General features: G+C 33.0%; 2 protein-coding genes across 3 annotated transcripts in view; both read left to right on the top strand.

Annotated features, from left to right (window-relative positions):
• LOC120431687 (uncharacterized) overlaps positions 1-20,187 on the top strand; it is a 269,709-nt gene that overhangs the window by 194,415 nt on the left and 55,107 nt on the right. The gene's annotated exons all lie outside the window — the stretch shown is intronic.
• LOC120431926 (uncharacterized) lies at positions 2,698-19,857 on the top strand. The gene is made up of 4 exons (XM_039597063.2): positions 2,698-3,659; positions 8,514-9,356; positions 15,088-15,661; positions 18,936-19,857. The coding sequence occupies exons 1-4, from the start codon at positions 3,006-3,008 to the stop codon at positions 19,316-19,318; spliced, it is 2,454 nt and encodes an 817-aa protein (XP_039452997.1). The 5' UTR covers positions 2,698-3,005; the 3' UTR covers positions 19,319-19,857.

Below are 20,187 nucleotides of genomic sequence, written 5' to 3'. Positions count from 1 at the left end.
TCCATCTCATGTATAGACAAACAAAAACGCTGAAATTTTCATCCAAATCGGAGCACCTCTAGAACAAACCGAGCAAATTCTACAAAAAGTTACTCTAAAAAACCATTTCTGACTAGATTTCTGATATTTTTTTTATTTTATTGCAAAAAAAAGATAACAACATTTTACGATGGATCAACTATGGTCCCCTTGAAAAGGGAAAAAGGCTGTCAAGTAAGATACATCTGTCACGTAAGGCCGCGATGCTATAAAAAATGATTTAACCCTCTACAACCTAACCCCGCCTTTAGACGGGCTTCGATCTGAAATATCGCCAAAAATCCATTTTTCAACCAATTTTTGATCTTTAAAAAGCATTGGAAAGAAGAACTCTTAAAATTTTAGAAAATTTATGGGTTGGAAGTTTTACTTGTTTTATGTGACTCAGACTATGCCTCTACGCATTGTTTTACAATTTAAAAGATGATGGTGCCATTCTTTAGCAAAAAATGTGACAAACAAGCAAAAAATTGAAAAAAGTAACTGTAAAAACGTAAAAAAATTAGGTAGGCAAAATGTAATTATATTATGGGGTAGAATAGGCCAAACACTACCAAAAACAAACATAAACTAAACATGATAAATGCAAATTAAAATACTAAAAATAAAACAAGAAAAACATAAAACAAGAGAAGTAAATTTTTTCGTAGAACAAAAGTTGCTCAAAATGACCTCCTAAACAAGGGAAAATAAAAATTTTCGAAAAAAAATTTGGGCAGTAGAGGGTTAAAAACAAATTTTAGGCCCTTCGTGGTCGTACAAAGGATCATTTTACTAAGAAAAAAATAGCTTTATCATTGTAAACAATAATATCAGCAATTTAAGCTTAACTTTAGGACACTCTCTTAGAATGCGATTTCATCTGATATCGAGGGATAAATTGCTCAGTAAGAAGTTATTTAGCAAGTTTCTATCAAAAGTTTTTATACATAAGTTGTTTAAATAGTGAAAAACAGCAAATTGGATGGAAGAGAATCGAGTCCTTAACCTGCCAAACATATTAAAACATCTCTTACATATTTTTAAAGGTGAAAGCAATCAAGTCTTTGTCAAGGCTTTTCATTGTATAATTTTCTTATCTATCCAACAAAAATATGTTCCTAAATTTTATATCACCGCCATTATTTACTTGTCTGTGGATTTGTTTGAGAGTCTTGATAGCTGTCAAAATTAGAATTAAAAATTCTGCTGCATGGGCTCTCTTGGGAAAGCCTCTCACTCTCAGCTCCAGTCAAAGTACACCCTTACCAAAAATCATGATTTTTTGAGTTCCAAATCCCACTTTTCATACGATTTTTTGCATTTTTTGAGTCCAGGTAATACAACCATAAAAATGGTTATATGGGTTGAACTGAAAAATTCGGATGAAAAGTGGGATATGGAACTCAAAAAATCATGATTTTTGGTAAGGGTGCAGTAGGGGAACAGCACCTAACTCCATCGTGCCTCTAATGTTGTCATATCAGCACTTTGACGTTCAATTACAGCTCATTAAAAGCGTTTTAAACTGAAATCTAATGATAAATAGCTCAATGGGAAGAGAGCAAGCAAGTTTCTGTCAACAGTTTTACAACATAAGTTGTTAAAATAGTGAAAATCAGCCAAAATCAGCAAACTACAAGGAATAAGGAGCGAGTGCTTAACTTGCCAAACATACGAAAATTTCCCCTATTTTTTGTTAAGTCATAAATCTATAAGACTTAAGTTCAAAAATAGCATTTTTTTTGTTCTTTCGATGAAATGTTGTTTGAACTCTAGAAAATAAAAAAAAAACAGATCATCATTATCACATGTTTGGCAGCTGCCTAGGTTAAGCACTCTCTCCTAACTCCATCCAATTTGTCACTATTCAAACAACTTGTTTTCGTAAAACTTCAGACTAAACGACTTCAGTCTAAAACGCTTTTAATGAGATGTAATTGGGTCCTAAAATTAAGCTTAAATTTGTGATATTTGAGGTGATATTATTGTTCTCAACGATAAAGCTTATTTTCTAAGCAGAATGACCACTTTTACAACCGCAAAGGATTTAATTTAAAAAATGTAACTTTTCGGTCCTTCTTGACAGAAAGGTTCCTATTTGACAGCTTGATCCATGGGGACCACAGTTGATCCATCGAAATGTTGTCTCGTCAATTTTTTTTGCATTAATGGTCAGGTCAGGAATTGTTTTAAAGCGTATTGTTTACCGTTGTACATAAACATTTACATAGGGCTGTAGGACCCTATTGAACGTCTAAGTGATGGAAAGCCAAAATTAGAAACATGATGGAATTAGATGCTGTTTCCCTAAATTTGTTGTAACGGGATTCTTGTATGAGACTTTTCTGCCCTATAAGTCTCAACACCCAAAAAGCAAAAATAATAATAATAAAAACAAAATGTTTATTGTTCCTTTTCTAAAAAAAAAATCCAGATTTTTTAAAACAAAAAAAATATATTTTTAAGAATTTTTTTTTTTAATTGATTCATTTTGAACTTGATCACTGAAAAATATTTCTATCTAAATCTAAATTCTGGATCCTGATTTTATTTTTCAATTTGCATTGCGTAATTTTCCTCCACTCCCCCGTACCTCGGCCACTCACGCTCGCGAGCACTCACTCGTCGCTCCTGTCAAAAGTTCACTCACTCGCTCACCTGTCAAACCACCGCCGCACAACAAAACTTTTTGTTTGTTGACGGTCGCGCGATTCGCGTTTTGTGTTCGGAGTTTTTTACTGTCGGAAATTTAAAACCAAAAAGCGAGCAAAAAAGCGTTTGTAAACTATATTCGCGGAATTTCCGGCAGCTTGTGCTGGAAGTGTGCCCTCCCCTGCACCGTGGTCGTGATTTGTGTTGAGTGTTTGCGCTGGGGATCAAATGTTTCGGCGATTTTCCGGTCCGGCTAAAAGGATTGCTGCAACAACAAAAACAACAACAGAAGAAGCACTTGAAGCAATTGCCGGGAATCGACGAGGACGGCGATGAATCCGGTCAGTTTGTACATTACGACGTCCCGGTTGGTGTTCCAGAGTGGCGGTGGTGGTGGCCCAGGTGGGACAGATTCGGGCGGAACGAACGGAGCGGGTCCGGGAAGTAGCACCTTTACCGATTTGAACCGGCTGCTGCCGTACCTCCGGAAGAGTCTCAGCTGTGCCGTGTGCTGCCGGTTGCTGCTGGAACCGCACACACCGGCGGAACTTAACTGCCAGCACCACGTCTGTCGGGGCTGCGTCGGCGAACGGAAGAAGCTGAAGCCTTCGTGTGCGTCCTGCAAGGACTACAACCGCTATGTGGAGAACACCCAGCTGCGGATGTTGCTCCAGTGTTACAAAAGCATCTGCGAGTACATCAAGACGAAGCCCTTTTTTGCGGAAATTCGCCGGCAAGCTTCGGCGTTGAACGGAATCTCGATGACCGTGGTCGGAGGAGCGGGATCAAACGTGGACCAGGTCGCGACGCCGGCTGCCGTCCCGCAGACCATCACCGTGCCGAGCAACCTGTGGGAGCTGATCGAGGAGGGAGCCCGGTTTCAGGATAACTATCGGTGCAGTTCGGGACTCACCAAGTCAGCGTACTCGATACTGCCTTGCATCTATCCGGCGCCGACGGTGAGCTCCAGCGTGGTGGCGCCGCAGGTGAGGATTGTTATAGCTTGCTATTTATGTGACTGTTTACGAATCAAACCAAACTTAAAAATTTCACTGTTTTCCACAACACAAATTCGAGAACAACTTTTTACAAAAGCCAATCCAAAAAATTTAAACAGTGCTAAATCAAGCTTATTAAATCATCATTATTTGAAGAGTTTTGGATTCAATGAGCCTGTTTGTTTGATAGTTTGACAATATTTTTTCAATGATTTAATCGATTACTACAGCGATTCTCAACGGCGGTATCGGGCCTACTTGATTTACATGGCAGGGGGTACCGGCCTAGAAGAAGGTTGAGAATCGCTGGATTACTACAATAGTAGTTTAATGCAACAAGTTGCAAAATGTAATTTTTTCAGAGCAAATCGTAAATTTATCGAAAGAGGCTCTGCAAAACCGGTGAAACAGCAAGTGCAGAAAAAATCGAGTTTTGCAATTAGTTGCAAACAACATGTTTTGTAATTCCGAAAAAAAAATTAAGACTTTTTAGCGAAATTTGTGTTTCCTGCTTTATGTTGGCGTCCGGGTGTCAAAAAACGTAACAGTGTCAAAAAGTTGAACTTTTGGGCACTCAAATGAGCGCGAGAATTAATTTTTAGCACTAAGTGTGTGGCCCAATCCAATACCCGCTAGCCGGCAGCGAAATTATGGGAAAGTCTAGTTTCTGTCAGATTTGAGTTATGCTAATACAGCTTATCTCAGTCCCGGGTATTAGGAGGTGACAGCACTCGCACTGCTTCCAATTACCCATTTCAGAATAGCAGAGATCCTGGCGGCCCAATTCCGAGGGCATTGGGCATCGTCTGGCCCCGCCTAAGTATGGGACAAGTAAACTAAGTCGAGAAATAGTCGGCTTTTGATGTTTTTTTTTTAAAGTCGGTAAATTGTAAATTGCAAGCATGCTGGTTTGATTATTATTTTCTTACTCTTGTATAATTTTGTAATATTTGGTAAAATTTTCAAATTATTTTCACTATTTCGCACTTAATTTTAAATTTAAGTTTCCTTTTAACTATTTTAGTCTATTTGAAGAGAAAAGAAATTAATAATTCTAAAAAATATTTAAGAGGCAGTTTTTATAGATACTTAGAACTCATGCAAAATATGAGCCCTCTACGACAAAGGGAAGTGGGGTAAAACGGGCATTGAAGTTAGAGAACAAAAAAACATAAAAAAAATCATTAATAATTTATCAATTCCATCTTTCTAAGTTTCATTCGAAAGGTCATCCAACATTGGTTTGACATCCATCCAGGATTGGTTTGACTTGTTATCAAAGCTTTAGCTATTTACCTACTGTTGAAAATTATTTTTTTTTACCTTAATAAGCCGTTGCAGATATTCTTCAAAGTTATTTATGGGACAAACAGACTTGGTGTTGTTTTTGATGAGTTTCCTAACAAAGTTTGTGAAAAAGTCAAAATAGAGGAAAAAAGCAACTCGCGACAATTATGCGTAGAATGGCAGTGTAAGCCTACGGAGTTAACTTTTAGGCCAATCGCAGTTTTTCTCAAAAAAAAAATATAAAAATTTGAATTAGAAGTTGTGGTTTCAATTTTTGAATGAAATTGTGTTTTAAAACGCATTAAACAGGGAAAAAATGCCCATTCCAATCAGTCTAAACGGTGATGCCTGAATGATGGTCGATAATACAGGGATTTTCTAGTAATTTACTAAAACCAAGTACACAAGCCAAATAGAGTAGCTTGTGAACAGTTCGGATTATGTTGATTTTTACAAGAAGTCATTCCTATAACTTTTTCAAACATTTTACAAAAATATTTCAAAAGTTCAAGCGCCCCCCCTTTGTTGGGAGCGGGGAAATATTTGCAACGGCCAAATCATTAGGAGAAAAATTGCATACTTCGAAATCAACCGCATTTGAGAGTATTTTTTACTTTTAAAATGTTTTAAATATTTAGTATTAAAAATACCCTGGGCCTTGTAAAGTCAAGGGGCATGACTTGATCCTAGTGCATTAGTTAAAATTTGGGTATACATTCTTTTTTATAAGCACTATGGACACCACTTCATGCTACGAGAACTCGCTTTGCCGCAGCCCCAGGGCTTAAGCGTTGACCGATAAGCTGTCTTCGTGAACTAGGTAGTTCTCCGATAGTGAAAATATCACAATTGCACAAGACACCGCTGCTTCTGTGACTTTTTCACTATCACAATGTGGGATTTAGGTGGGACTTCAGGATAGTACAATTTATTTGTTGCTTAGCATTAGCATTTAAAATAAATTTGTATGCTTTCCAAATCTATTTGATGTTAAAGTTAGTTGCAATTGTTAAGTTAGAGTAATGCTGTCAATAAACTTTGATTGATGTAGAATACTAGGCATTCTTGTATGTCAAATTGTCCATAGAGTCTCGATCAATCAATAATGTAATGATATCGGACAAAATTCGTTGATCTGTTGAACTAACGGTTTTCGGATTATGGTTGTATTGACCATTGTTGTGAATCGAGGAACTACGGATCTTTTGACGTAAATGGTCATTTCTTTTTCAAATCGCGATTTCTATCCTATTTGTATATCAGTTCATAATTTTTTATTGTTTTTGATAGAAGTTGTACTATAACAGTTAAAGGAACGCTTAGTTTTGAACATTTAGTTTAGAGGATTTTAGATTAAAATTTAGATTTTCAATCCAAAGTAGTTAGCAAATGAATATTTGGACTTAAATGAATAATTGAATGAGTTGGACTTATGAATAACACACAACTGTGCATTTATTCTAGAGTCAGATCCATACAGCGTCAGTGTTTATTTGGTCGAAGTGTACTAATTCATTGGCAGATCTGATTCTAGTATGTAATGTACGACAAGACTACTGACGGACGTGACAGGACGAGGGCCCAGTTTAGAGGTTTCGACATCAACGATGTGCGGCTGGATCACCCTCCCAAAAAAAACAAAAAAAAAAAAACAATAATATTTAGTATTAAAAATATTTTAGAAAACAAGATATATATAATTTTTCGCTCATTTGTGAGGAGAAGCGCTACGCGAGCTGGCTCACGTTTGCTCGTGCCCATGTTTGCTCGTTTATGTTATGAGCGCAAATGCTCATCGCTCGCGCTCATTTTTGCTCATTGAGCAAAATTAGCGGTGTTTTTATCTGTAAGGGGTTTACGAAAATAACTTTTTTTTTTCAGCAGAGCTTTGAGGTTGTTTTTTCTTTCGTATGAAAGCTGGAATAGGCTAATCTTAACAATATTGGATGAAGATATTTTTTTATAATTTTTGTATTGAAGCTTGTTTTAGAGTCAGAGTTTAGAATTAGGATCCGAACAAATTATCCAATTTAAAAAAATTAAGTTGATATAAGAGTAACAAGTGAAAGTGGTGAACACATTTTTTTCTTGGTAATACGTTACGTCATGTTGATAATTTCTTGTCACCTGATCTTGTTTGATTAATTATTTGTAAATGGTTTTGCATAAAAAATGTCAAATCTGTGTCTTAGATGAATTTTACATCAACTATGTTATTTATATGCTGGTGTCGACTCCAAATAAATAAATGATAGAGAAGTTAGCGTGCCTAATAGTAAAAATATGTTAATATAAAAAAATCGATTGCCACCCTGTGAACAGTTTAATATCCATTTTTGGCAGTAATTTATGGCACATTTTCAAGTGCTTTAAAAGACCTTTCGAATGCAACTAAGACAGTTGAAATTGATGAAGTTTTACAAAAATGCGAGCAATTTTGAGATTTTTTTTTAAAGGTTTTTGGAATATATTTGACATGAGTTTATCTCGCTGAAAGTTTCATCCAAATCGAAGCGCCTCGATAATGACCTCTAGAACAAACCGAGCAAAATCTACAAAAACATACTCTTAATTATTCAAATAGAGCATGATTTCCAAAACGTCTTGTTAGGCATTTACTGCTTTTCAGTAATAATTTACATAATTCTCTACACAGCTTTTTCGTGGCGATCAGACCCGGTCTTTTGAGGTTATGTTGAAAATCATCCTTTTTTGTAGCCGTCCAAACAGTTTTTTATTCATAATTTTTAAACGACTAAATGAAACTGTACAATTTTAAACACCAAGCTGTAGGATCTGAAGGTGGAACGAATAGACCAATTGCGTCCTAAAATTAAGCTTAAATTTGTGATATTATTGTTCACAACGATTAAGCTTATTTTTCTGAGTACAATGACCCTTTGAACGACCGCAAAGGATTTAAAATGGATTTTTAATTCAATTTTAAAAAATTAACTTCGCGGCCCTTCTTGACAGAAAAGGTTCCAAGGGGACCATAGTTGATCCATAAAAAAAAATGTTGCATTGTCAATAACTTTTTTTTGGGCATTAAAATGAAAAAAAGTTATCAGAATGGTTTTTAATCGTGTTTTTTACCGTTGTACATGAAAATTTGCATAGGGCTTTAGTATCCAATTCCGGACAAAATTCGTCAATTTATAGCCTCTCCTCAGTGAGGAAGGCAAAAAAACTATTTGCTTACAACAAGAGCTTGTGACCTTTTGAAATGTGTACTGCGATGTGTTTACCGCAGAGAGGATTCTGAGAACGGATCACATTTCTCAGAATAAACAGGAGAGGAAGAATGTGTGGACATACCGTACCAAACGTTACCAAAAACTTGAGAATCACAAAAAAAAACAGTTCAAACTCTCAAAATACTTATTAGCTTTTTTCTCGTTTTGGGCCAGAAACTCTATCACATTTTTCAGGGTTGAAGAATCTCTGTAAGCTCATGAACCGTTTTGCAACGTCTTTTTATTGGTTATGACAAGACATTTTTCAAACCTACTCATGTTTACTATTTTTTTCAAACACTTTTTTTCCCTCTTCCAGACCATGACCTCCGCCAACCTCCAGCAGCAGGGCCAGCAGATGCTCATCTCGTCCAGCACCGGCATTGGTGGTGGCGGCGCCGGCTCCCAAATGCATGTAAAGTCCCATCCGGGCGCCCACAACGCCAGTTCCGATCACGCAAGCAACTCCGCCTCGTCCTACACGGTCACATCGGCCAACATACCGGACCAACAATCCCAACAGCAGCACCAGCAACAACAAATTGTCGTCCAGACGCAGAGTCGGCACCAACAGCAACACCAACAACAACAACAACAGAAAGAGATTAAATTCCGCTCGGCACCGATCAAAACCGTCTCGAACGGATCCACGATGTACTCGGTGCTGTACGCCGGGAATGGCAATAAAATCACGATCAAGCGGAAAACCGATCCACCGCACGTCCAACGGCGCGCCACCATCCACACCCTGGACAAAGACGGTCAGCTGAAGCTGGCCAAAACCCTGGCGGAAAACAGCTCAACCGTCGTTTCGGCGGCGGCCTCCTCGTCGGTGGTCGGTTTCAAAATGCCCACGGCGCAGACTACGACGGCAACGCTGGCGGCGGCGGCCGCGGCCTCGTCCGGAATGACGACACTGGCCGGACAATCGCCGAGTGGGTCTGCTGCAGCTGCAGCAGCAGCCGCCGCCGCGGCAAACAACAGCAAACAGTCGGCGAAGCAGCTGTTGAAGAGGCGGGGCTGTCGGTGCGGCAATGCGACGGCCACGCCGGGAAAGTTGACCTGCTGTGGGCAGCGGTGTCCGTGCTACGTCGACTCCAAGTCCTGCGTCGACTGCAAGTGTCGGGGATGTCGGAACCCGCATCGGGCCGATGGCATGAAGGTGAGTTGAAGGGAATTGTAAGACAGTTTCAGGGTTGTTACGGAAGGCGTGGATCGCGCGGATGGCGATTTTGATAAATAAAATAATTGAGAGAGATAGAATTACTTTCAAGATAGAAAGAAAAAATATTATCAGGAATTACGATATTTTTTTTAGACCAAAAACTTCGATCTCTTACAAGTTGTTACTGAAAAAAAATTGAATTTTCTTCCGAAAATATTTATTTGTAATTTCTAAACAAGAAATGTTAAAATAATCTTCAAGAAGAGATGTTTTTTTGTTGTAGGTTTCTTAAATAATTTTGATCTTACACTCAACTCATTTTTAACTTCTGCTACCGGCTCTGAATATTTAATTTCTTTTGAGTTTTGAGTGATGTTCTATTAACCTTATTTTTTGTTTATTTTATTGCACTGGATTAATTAAATTTTAGTCTTGTGAACATTATTTCAAACTTTTCCGAAGATTATAGACATTCGGATCACAAAAATGATTAGAAATGGGATTTAACTCGTAGAAAGACATTTTTTCTAAATTTATACATTTTTGGGGGGAAAATGAAAAGATCAAAATATTCAAAAATTAAAGCTGCAAAATTCAAAGTTTCAGAAATACAATGTTTCAAAGATTCAAAAATTAAAAACTTTTGATTTACATAGTTGTTTCATCCAAAAATTAAAAAATATTTTTTTTGAATATTCACAAAAAAGATCAGAAATTTATAAATTTATAATTAAAAAAATAACTCCGAAAATTCAGGAATTCTTAAAAAAACTAAATTTAAAAATTCAAGATTTAAAATTTGTATAAACTCAAACTTAAAAACAATCAAAAATAAATTCATAAATTCTTAAAATTCTTAAAATTCTTAAAATTCTTAAAATTCTTAAAATTCTTAAAATTCTTAAAATTCTTAAAATTCTTAAAATTCTTAAAATTCTTAAAATTCTTAAAATTCTTAAAATTCTTAAAATTCTTAAAATTCTTAAAATTCTTAAAATTCTTAAAATTCTTAAAATTCTTAAAATTCTTAAAATTCTTAAAATTCTTAAAATTCTTAAAATTCTTAAAATTCTTAAAATTCTTAAAATTCTTAAAATTTTTAAAATTCTTAAAATTCTTAAAATTCTTAAAATTCTTAAAATTCTTAAAATTCTTAAAATTCTTAAAATTCTTAAAATTCTTAAAATTCTTAAAATTCCTAAAATTCTTAAAACCCTGGGCCTTGTAAAGTCAAGGGGCATGATTTGATCCTAGTGCATTAGTTAAAATTTGGGTATACATTCTTTTTTATAAGCACTATGGACACCACTTCATGCTACGAGAACTCGCTTTGCCGCAGCCCCAGGGCTTAAGCGTTGACCGATAAGCTGTCTTCGTGAACTAGGTAGTTCTCCGATAGTGAAAATATCACAATTGCACAAGACACCGCTGCTTCTGTGACTTTTTCACTATCACAATGTGGGATTTAGGTTGGGTCTTCAGGATAGTACAATTAAGTTTTTGCTTAGCATTAGCATTTAAAATAAATCTATATTCTTTCCAAATCTATTTGATGTTAAAGTTAGCTGCAATTGTTAAGTTAGAGTAATGCTGTCAATAAACTTTGCTTGATGTAGAATACTAGGCATTCTTTTATGTCAAATTGTCCATAGAGTCTCGATCAATCAATAATGTAATGATATCGGACAAAATTCGTTGATCTGTTGAACTAACGGTTTTCGGATTATGGTTGTATCGACCATTGTTGCGAATCGAGGAACTACGGATCTTTTGACGTAAATGGTCATTTCTTTTTCAAATCTTGATTTCTATCCTATTTGTATATCAGTTCATAATTTTTTATTGTTTTTGATAGAAGTAGTACTACAACAGTTAAAGGAATGTTTAGTTTTGAACATTAAGTTTAGAGGATTTTTGATTAAAATTTAGATTTTCAATCCAAAGTAGTTAGCAAATGAATATTTGGACTTAAATGAATAATTGAATAAGTTGGACTTATGAATAACACACAACTGTGCATTTATTCTAGAGTCAGATCCATACAGCGTCAGTGTTTATTTGGTCGAAGTGTACTAATTCATTGGCAGATCTGATTCTAGTTGTAATGTACGACAAGACTACTGACGGACGTGACAGGACGAGGGCCCAGTTTAGAGGTTTCAACATCAACGATGTGCGGCTGGATCACCCTCCCAAAAAAAAAAAAAAAAAAAAAAATAAAATTCCTAAAATTCTTAAAATTCTTAAAATTCTTAAAATTTTTAAAATTCTTAAAATTCTTGAATTTCTTAAAATTTTTAAAATTCTTAAAATTAAATTAAATAATTAAAATTCTTAAAATTCTTAAGATTCTTTATATTCTTAATATTCTTAAAATTCTTAAAATTCTTAAAATTCTTAAAATTCTTAAAATTCTTAAAATTCTTAAAATTCTTAAAATTCTTAAAATTCTTAAAATTCTTAAAATTCTTAAAATTCTTAAAATTCTTAAAATTCTTAAAATTCTTAAAATTCTTAAAATTCTTAAAATTCTTAAAATTCTTAAAATTCTTAAAATTCTTAAAATTCTTCAAATTCTTCAAATTCTTAAAATTCATAAAAATTTTAAAATTCTTAAAATTCTTAAAAATTTTAAAATTCTTAAAATTCTTAAAATTCTTAAAATTCTTAAAATTCTTAAAATTTTTAAATTTTTTAAAATTCTTAAAATTCTTATTTATATTCTTAAAATTTTTAAAATTCTTAAAATTCTTAAAATTCTTAAAATTCTTAAAATTCTTAAAATTCTTAAAATTTCTTAAAATTCTTAAAATTTTTAAAATTCTTAAAATTCTTAAAATTCTTAAAATTTTTAAAATTCTTTAAATTATATAAAATTATGATAATTATGAAAATATGATAATTATGAAAATTATTAAAATTATGAAAATTATGAAATTATGAAAATTATAAAAATTATGAAAATTATGAAAATTATGAAAATTAGGAAAATTAAAAAAATAGGAAAATTAGGAAAATTAGGAAAATTAGGAAAATTAGGAAAATTAAGAAAATAAAGAAAAATAGGAAAATTATGAAAATTATGAAAATTAAGAAAATTAGGAAAATTAAGAAAATTAGGAAAATTAGAAAAATTCTTAAAATTCTTAAAATTCTTAAAATTCTTAAAATTCTTAAAATTCTTTAAATTATAAAAAATTATGATAATTATGAAAATTATGAAAATTATGAAAATTATGAAAATTATGAAAATTATGAAAATTATGAAAATTATGAAAATTATGAAAATTATGAAAATTATGCAAATTATGAAAATTATGAAAATTATGAAAATTATGAAAATTATGAAAATTATGAAAATTATGAAAATTATGAAAATAATGAAAATTATAAAAATTATGAAAATTATAAAAATTATGAAAATTATGAAAATTATGAAAATTATGAAAATTAGGAAAATTATGAAAATTATGAAAATTATAAAAAATATAAAAATTATGAAAATTATAAAAAATTATGAAAATTATGAAAATTATGAAAATTATGAAAATTATGAAAATTATGAAAATTATGAAAATTATGAAAATTATGAAAATTATGAAAATTATGAAAATTATGAAAATTATGAAAATTATGAAAATTATGAAAATTATGAAAATTATGAAAATTATGAAAATTATGAAAATTATGAAAATTATGAAAATTATGAAAATTATGAAAATTATGAAAATTATGAAAATTATGAAAATTATGAAAATTATAAAAATTATGAAAATTATGAAAATTATGAAAATTATGAAAATTATGAAAATTATGAAAATTATGAAAATTATGAAAATTATGAAAATTATGAAAATTATGAAAATTATGAAAATTATGAAAAATTAGGAAAATTAGGAAAATTAGGAAAATTAGTAAAATTAGGAAAATTAGGAAAATTAGGAAAATAAGGAAAATTAAGAAGATTAGGAAAATTAGGAAAATCAGGACAATTAGGAAAATTCAGAAAATTAAGAAAATTATGAAAATTATGAAAATTATGAAAATTATGAAAATTATGAAAATTATGAAAATTATGAAAATTATGAAAATTATGAAAATTATGAAAATTATAAAAAATATAAAAATTATGAAAATTATAAAAAATTATGAAAATTATGAAAATTATGAAAATTATGAATATTATGAAAATTATGAAAATTATGAAAATTATGAAAATTATGAAAATTATGAAAATTATGAAAATTATGAAAATTATGAAAATTATGAAAATTATGAAAATTATGAAAATTATGAAAATTATGAAAATTATGAAAATTATGAAAATTATGAAAATTATGAAAATTATGAAAATTATGAAAATTATGAAAATTATAAAAATTATGAAAATTATGAAAATTATGAAAATTATGAAAATTATGAAAATTATGAAAATTATGAAAAATTAGGAAAATTAGGAAAATTAGGAAAATCAGTAAAATTAGGAAAATTAGGAAAATTAGGAAAATAAGGAAAATTAAGAAGATTAGGAAAATTAGGAAAATTAGGAAAATCAGGACAATTAGGAAAATTCAGAAAATTAAGAAAATTAGGAAATTAGGAAAATTTGGAAAATTTGGAAAATTAGGAAAATTAGGAAAATTAGGAAAATTAGGAAAATTAGGAAAATTAGGAAAATTAGGAAAATAAGGAAAATTAGGAAAATTAGGAAAATTAGGAAAATTAGGAAAATTAGGAAAATTAAGAAGATTAGGAAAATTAGGAAAATTAGGAAAATCAGGACAATTAGGAAAATTCAGAAAATTAAGAAAATAAGGAAAATTAGGAAAATTAGGAAAATTAGGAAAATTAGGACAATTAGGACAATTAGGAAAATTAAGAAAATTAGGAAAATTATAAAAATTATGAAAATTATGAAAATTATGAAAATTATGAAAATAAAGAAAATTAGAAAATTATGAAAATTATGGAAGTTATGAAATTTTTTAAAATTATGAAAATTAGAAAAATTAGGAAAATTAGGAAAATTAGATAAACTAGGAAAATTAGAAAAATTAGGAAAATTTGGAAAATTTGGAAAATTAAGAAAATTGTGAAAATTATGAAAACTATAAAAGTTATAAAAATTCTGGAAAATCTGAAAATTCTAAAAATTCTGAAAATCCTAAAAATTAAAAAAAATAGAAAAATTTGGAAAATTTTAAAAATTCTGAAAATACTAAAAATTCTGAAAATTTATAAAATTATTATTTTTTTCAATTCAATTCAATTAGTGTTTATTAGAATTTAACAGTTCTGCGCCAGGATGTTACATTTGCAATTCAGAGATTTGGAGAACCTTTCAACTGAGATCAATTCATAAGCCTTAACAGGGAGGGTACATGTTTCTACTTTTAGATTTTGCTAGCTGCGTGCTCTTTTAGGGAAAATAAATTTTAAGAAAAAAAAACCTTAGATCTATGTTTAAAATTATTAAATTCTTGAACTTCTTAAATTTTGGACCTTTGAAGTAATGACAACCTGCAGGATTCTTTAATTCTTAAATGCAACAATTTTAATCACCATCGTAGATTACAGAAGTTGAAGTCATATTTTAGATTAGAGCATTTTTGAGAAGAAAATAATACAAATTTCGTGTTGCGACACTTTGGCGAGGATCATCGAATACGATTTTCATTTAAATTAATGATTATTTTTATTAAATTATAAACATCTCCCCCTTTTCCAGGTCCGCCCGCACATTCCAGAGCTGCAGAATCTAGAGATCAACCTGCACAACGCAACGGCCAGCGAGGCCCTCTCCACAGCCACGACCACCGTACTGGCCCCTCAATCCACCAGCGACGTCCTCCCGGGAGTCGGTTCCGGTCCGGGAGGCGGCGGCGGCGGCGTCAACAACTCCCTAATGCAGCAACACCAGCAACAACTCCAGCAGCAAAGCGCCGGCCTCACCCTCGGCGGAATGGGCGGCACGCTCGTAAGCACCGGTGGCAAGGGCCTCAGCCAGATCAACCTGACGTCCAGCACGACGACGGCGACGACGACGGGATCGACGCTGAAGATAACGCCGACCTCGCTGGCGAACGTCTTGAACAGTACGAACCAGCTGGTTTCGACCAGTCACGATGGGATCGGGCTGGGACCGAGTGCGGGGCTGTTGGACGCCAGCGGGTTCAGCTATCTGACGCCGGGCAGTTTGGACGTGGGAAGTGTGCAGGTGCAGGGAGGGGTGGTGCCGGGGACGACCACGCAGTACACCACGATGCCCGGGACGAGTTTGGCGAACGGGGGGACGATACATGGTGAGTAGGAAGCAGTTGACAGCAGCAGTAGAGCATTGACACGAGCGGCACAATTTCGTGCAAAAATGCGTGGACATACCGCACAGTGGATCCTCTCCGAACAAAGGTGTGACAAAATTAAAAAAAAATGTCAGGTATTCTACCAAATATGCACAAAAAATATTATTTTTTTCATGAAATAAAATCTAAGTACCTACATTAGGATGACTCATAAATTATTTTTTTTTAATATTTTTTTTAATTGCTGAAATTGTATTTTTTTATATCAATAGCAGCTTCAAATTTTGATTTTGTGTGTGTGTAAATCTTAACAAATAAAATGTTAGGGTGGTACCATATCACAATGATCCATAACCGAAATTTGTAAAACAAAATTCGTAGGTACCACACTTTTAATTAACACCTTTGTCATCTTCCGAAAAGTTGATCAGGGTACAGTACAGTAGTAACGTTAGGGTGGTCCAGTTAATAGAGTGTTCAAAAATTGGTGTATTTGAGGAAAAGTGTTATTTGACTTCTATGAGACTATCATAACATTTTAACTGTACTCATTTCAGTAGTATCTGTAGTTTAGGTAGAAAAAGATCAGAAGACATTTCTAGAGTTTTTTATAAAGGTCCTATAAACATATCTGGAGCATCATTTGAAAGGGGCGGTACGAAATTGCTCTTACGGCCTTTCGTCCCATTTAACGCGTGTAATGAAAGGCCGGAAGAGCAATGTCATACCGCCCCTTTCAAATGTTGCAGATATGAAACACAATAAATTAAAGGACCTTTAAAAAAAACTCTAGATTTTTGTTGAGGCCAACGAAAATTTCATTTCTGGAGTTTTTTTTTTAAAAAGGTCCAATAAACCAAATTTTCAGTTTTTGCTTTTTGGGTGTTTTTAATACCCCTGACTCAAGGCAATTTCAAAAACACCCAAAAGGCAAACACTGGAAATTTGGTTTATTTGACCTTTAAAAAAAAACTCCTGATTTCTAGTTTTTATCTCCTTCCCCTTTCGAATTTTCTCCTAATACCTACTAGGGTGCAAAACAAAGATCGTCACCTACAAAATTTAAAAATCTTAAAGTTTTATATTTTATATATTTTAATTTAAAAAGTTGAGAATAAGGTTTTGAAAATAGTTAATGCTTTCTTTCGTTTAAATAGCAAAAAAAGGGGGAGTGTCAATCAAAATTCCAAGAACAGTCAAATTCACAACTTTTGAATACCTTTCGAATGCAGCCAGAAGAATCAAATTTGGTTTAAAATTGGCTGAGTTATGCAAGTTTTAAGAAAAAATAATATTTGCGAATTTTGAAGTTTCAGCTACTAGAAATAATAATAATGTCTGCACTCTCAAAGCCTCCAGAAAAACAAATTCCATCCAATCTTGCTCAAAATTTGGGAAAGTGTTTTTGAAGGTATGAGAAAAAATAGAAAAATACTAACACTACTGAAATTAAACTTTCATTTTTCGATTTTTGTCACACCTGGATCCACTGTGTACCGTACCGTCAACTGGGATGAATCGGGACTGCAGTCTGATGGATCCACTGTGTACCGTATCGTCAACTGGGATGAATCGGGACTGCAGTCTGATTAGAGACAGCAGTGTTTACAGCACCTGAAGGCTAAAAATTTGGAAAACGATGCACTATTTTTGTTTACTGATTCATGTTAAAAAAACGAAATTCAAGATTTTAGAATTTTATAAATTTATGAATTTATAACTTTATTAACTAATGAATTTAAAATTTTTGAATTTTTGAATTTTTGAATTTCCGAATATTTGAATTTTTTAATTATAAAATTTTATAATTTAAAAATTTTTGAATTTGGAAATTCTTCAGAATTTTTAATTTAAGAATGTCAGAAATTTAAAATTTAGATGATTCAGAATTTTAGAATTTAGAAAATTTGAAATTTTTTAAAATTTTAGAATTTTGAATATTTTAGAATTTCTAAATTTTAGAATTTTGAAAGTTTGAAATTTTAGTAGGTATCCCGAAATTTTTTTTTGAATTTCTGAAATTTAAAATATTAGCATTTTAAAATTTTAAAATTTATCATCTTAAAATTTTAAAATTTTAGCATTTAAAATTTTAAAATTCTGAAATTTCAAAAATTTAAAATCTTAAAAATTTAATGTTTTAAAAATTTTAGAATTTTAAAATTTTAGATTTTTTGCGTTTTAGTACGGAGCTAAAAAGTAACAGAAATGAAATTTGGCGTTTGAGGTTTTTTTTGTGCGATGCTTATTTTTAATATGTTTTGACGTAAAAATCTAATATTTGGATCCATGGGAACCATTAGGGTTTAGGCCGTCCGATTTGGAGGTTAGAAAGGAGTGCACTGTTTACATAGAATTAGCATAGTTCGATGTCGTCGTCGATTTTGTTCGGGGAAAATCGTCGATAATCGACGAAGACCATGTAAACAGTGCACGCGAGCTGTCAAATCACGTCACGACGAATTTTCAATGAGACACACGTGAAAAAAATGTAAACAGTGCAGCCAAGCTGTCAAATTTCTAACCTAAATATTGAGTCGGCGTAAAACCTAATAGTTGATCCATCGTTCAATGTAGTCTTATCTTTTTTTTTTTTTTGCATTTGAATAGGGTCCTAAAGACCTTTGGCCATATTGGACGCCATTTTGGATTACACGCTCCCAGGTCACTCTGACCGATTTTTAAGGTCATATTCGAGTTCAGCGACCCCAAATGAGGTAAAATTGATGATATAATTTCATATTGGAATATTGCGAATCTTCCGTACAGCAGCCATATTGGTCGCCATCTTGAATACCTCGCTTCCCTGAAGGAATCCGGCTAGGTGACCGCGATATTCGGACTCAGGAGGGTCGATTTTTTCTAGAACCAGGCCCGTTGGGGATTTTACAGTTTGAATGTTTTTTGTTCAAATTTTCTGTTTTGAGCCTATACATTTTTTTTCAGATTTTTAACATTTAAGTTTTTAAAAATATTTAAATTTTTGAAACTGTGATTTTTTGATTTTTTTGTATTTGAAAATTAAATTCAAAGAAATTCTAAATTTTTGATTTTTGAATTATTAAATTTTTCCCCGACAGCCTTCCTTCCGAGCTCCGTACTTAGCTTAAAGTAAATAAATAGAAAAAAAAGATCAGTTAACGAATTAAGAAACTTTTCTTATGAAATTTCGCGATCAAAATTTAAAAAATGCCATGGAAAACAAAACACGATCGACCCTGAAGAAACAGTTTAACCATGTTTGCATCCTTTCTCTTTTCCCTTTTCCCCTCAGTGGTAAACGTGTACACGACCCACCTCGGCGACGTGAGCTGCAGCCCGACGCTGTCGAACATGATCCGCACCGACACCGCCCTCAACAGCCTGCTGACCCACAAACCGCCGGAAGCCCTGCTCACCCAGCAGACCACCTCCAGCGCCGTCCCAACCCTGATTGGCCACTCGCTGTTCAACCCAACGACGACAACGCAGACGTCGGCGGCGGCCATGACGATGGACACGAGTGGTGCGGAACTGGTTGGCGACACCATCGTGGACCTCAACGACCATCACCATCACCATCAGATTGACCTGGCCGGGGCGAGCCTGATCACCATCGACGGAAGTACTCTGGACGATCGGTTGCACCATGGTGGCGGGGCTGGGGATGATGTCTAAGGCATGGGGTAATTGTACCGTTTACTTTTTTTTCTTGTTTTTTATGTTTGTTTTTAAGGCAATCGACGATGTTTTTTTCTCTAAGGATGATATCAATGTTTGATAGATTTTGATTTGTATCGTTTGCATCGAACCTTAACATAAAATCACACGTTCAGGAGATGAATCCCCTTTGAAACACACGTACAGAACACTCTCACACTTACACACATATTTATGTATAGTGCATTAATGATGTAATCTTAAATAGGTTTAAGCGCGTATCTCCCCGTTTTGCTAACTTTTTGTCGTTCGCAATTTAAGACAATTTTAAATTGTTTATTGGAGAAAATTTGTGATGTGGGTCGGATTAAAATAATTTGGCAAACATATTTTTTCGGCCTTTCTGGGTTTGCAGTGGAGTATCGATGAGTGTTGAACGATGACTGATTGTTGCATTTAATTAAAAAGTACACTAAATATCGGAGTATCTATTTGAACCATTTGTGAGTAGTTTTATGCCAACGTAAAGCCTTTTTCTTGCTCTTTCGAAACTTTTTCCACCTAAAACGAATAACAGGGTGGCCACTCTAGTTGGAAAATCTGTATAATCCAGAAATCAAGAATCAACCAAAAAATTGGGGATAATCGGAAATTTGAGATATTTTTGTTGAAAAGTCGTTTGAAAAATTATTTTCTAATTTCAGTCAACTCTCTGGCTGTCGAGCTTCTCGATATCAATATTGCTCCAGCTCTCCATTTGTTTTTTTTTTTTGCAGTCCCTTCAAGTAGTATGCTTTGATTTTCGTTCTATAATTCGATACCTCCCGCTATCGCCCGTGGGAGTCGCTCAACCTGCATTCCTGTCACACTTGAGGTCTGCACAGCTG

Source organism: Culex pipiens, chromosome 1 (genome assembly GCF_016801865.2).
Source record: "Culex pipiens pallens isolate TS chromosome 1, TS_CPP_V2, whole genome shotgun sequence".
NCBI classification, from domain to species: domain Eukaryota; kingdom Metazoa; phylum Arthropoda; class Insecta; order Diptera; family Culicidae; genus Culex; species Culex pipiens.
Note: the sequence above shows the minus strand (reverse complement) of the source record. Positions and strands in the feature narration are given on the sequence as shown.

What these genes read in the sequence shown, in the direction of transcription:
- LOC120431926 (XM_039597063.2), top strand. Translation starts at nt 3,006, where the DNA reads ATGAATCCGGTCAGTTTGTACATTACGACGTCCCGGTTGGTGTTCCAG. An exon ending in CCAGCGTGGTGGCGCCGCAG is followed by an intron (nt 3,660 to 8,513) that starts GTGAGGATTGTT and finishes TCCCTCTTCCAG; the next exon opens with ACCATGACCTCCGCCAACCT. An exon ending in GAACGGGGGGACGATACATG is followed by an intron (nt 15,662 to 18,935) that starts GTGAGTAGGAAG and finishes TTTTCCCCTCAG; the next exon opens with TGGTAAACGTGTACACGACC.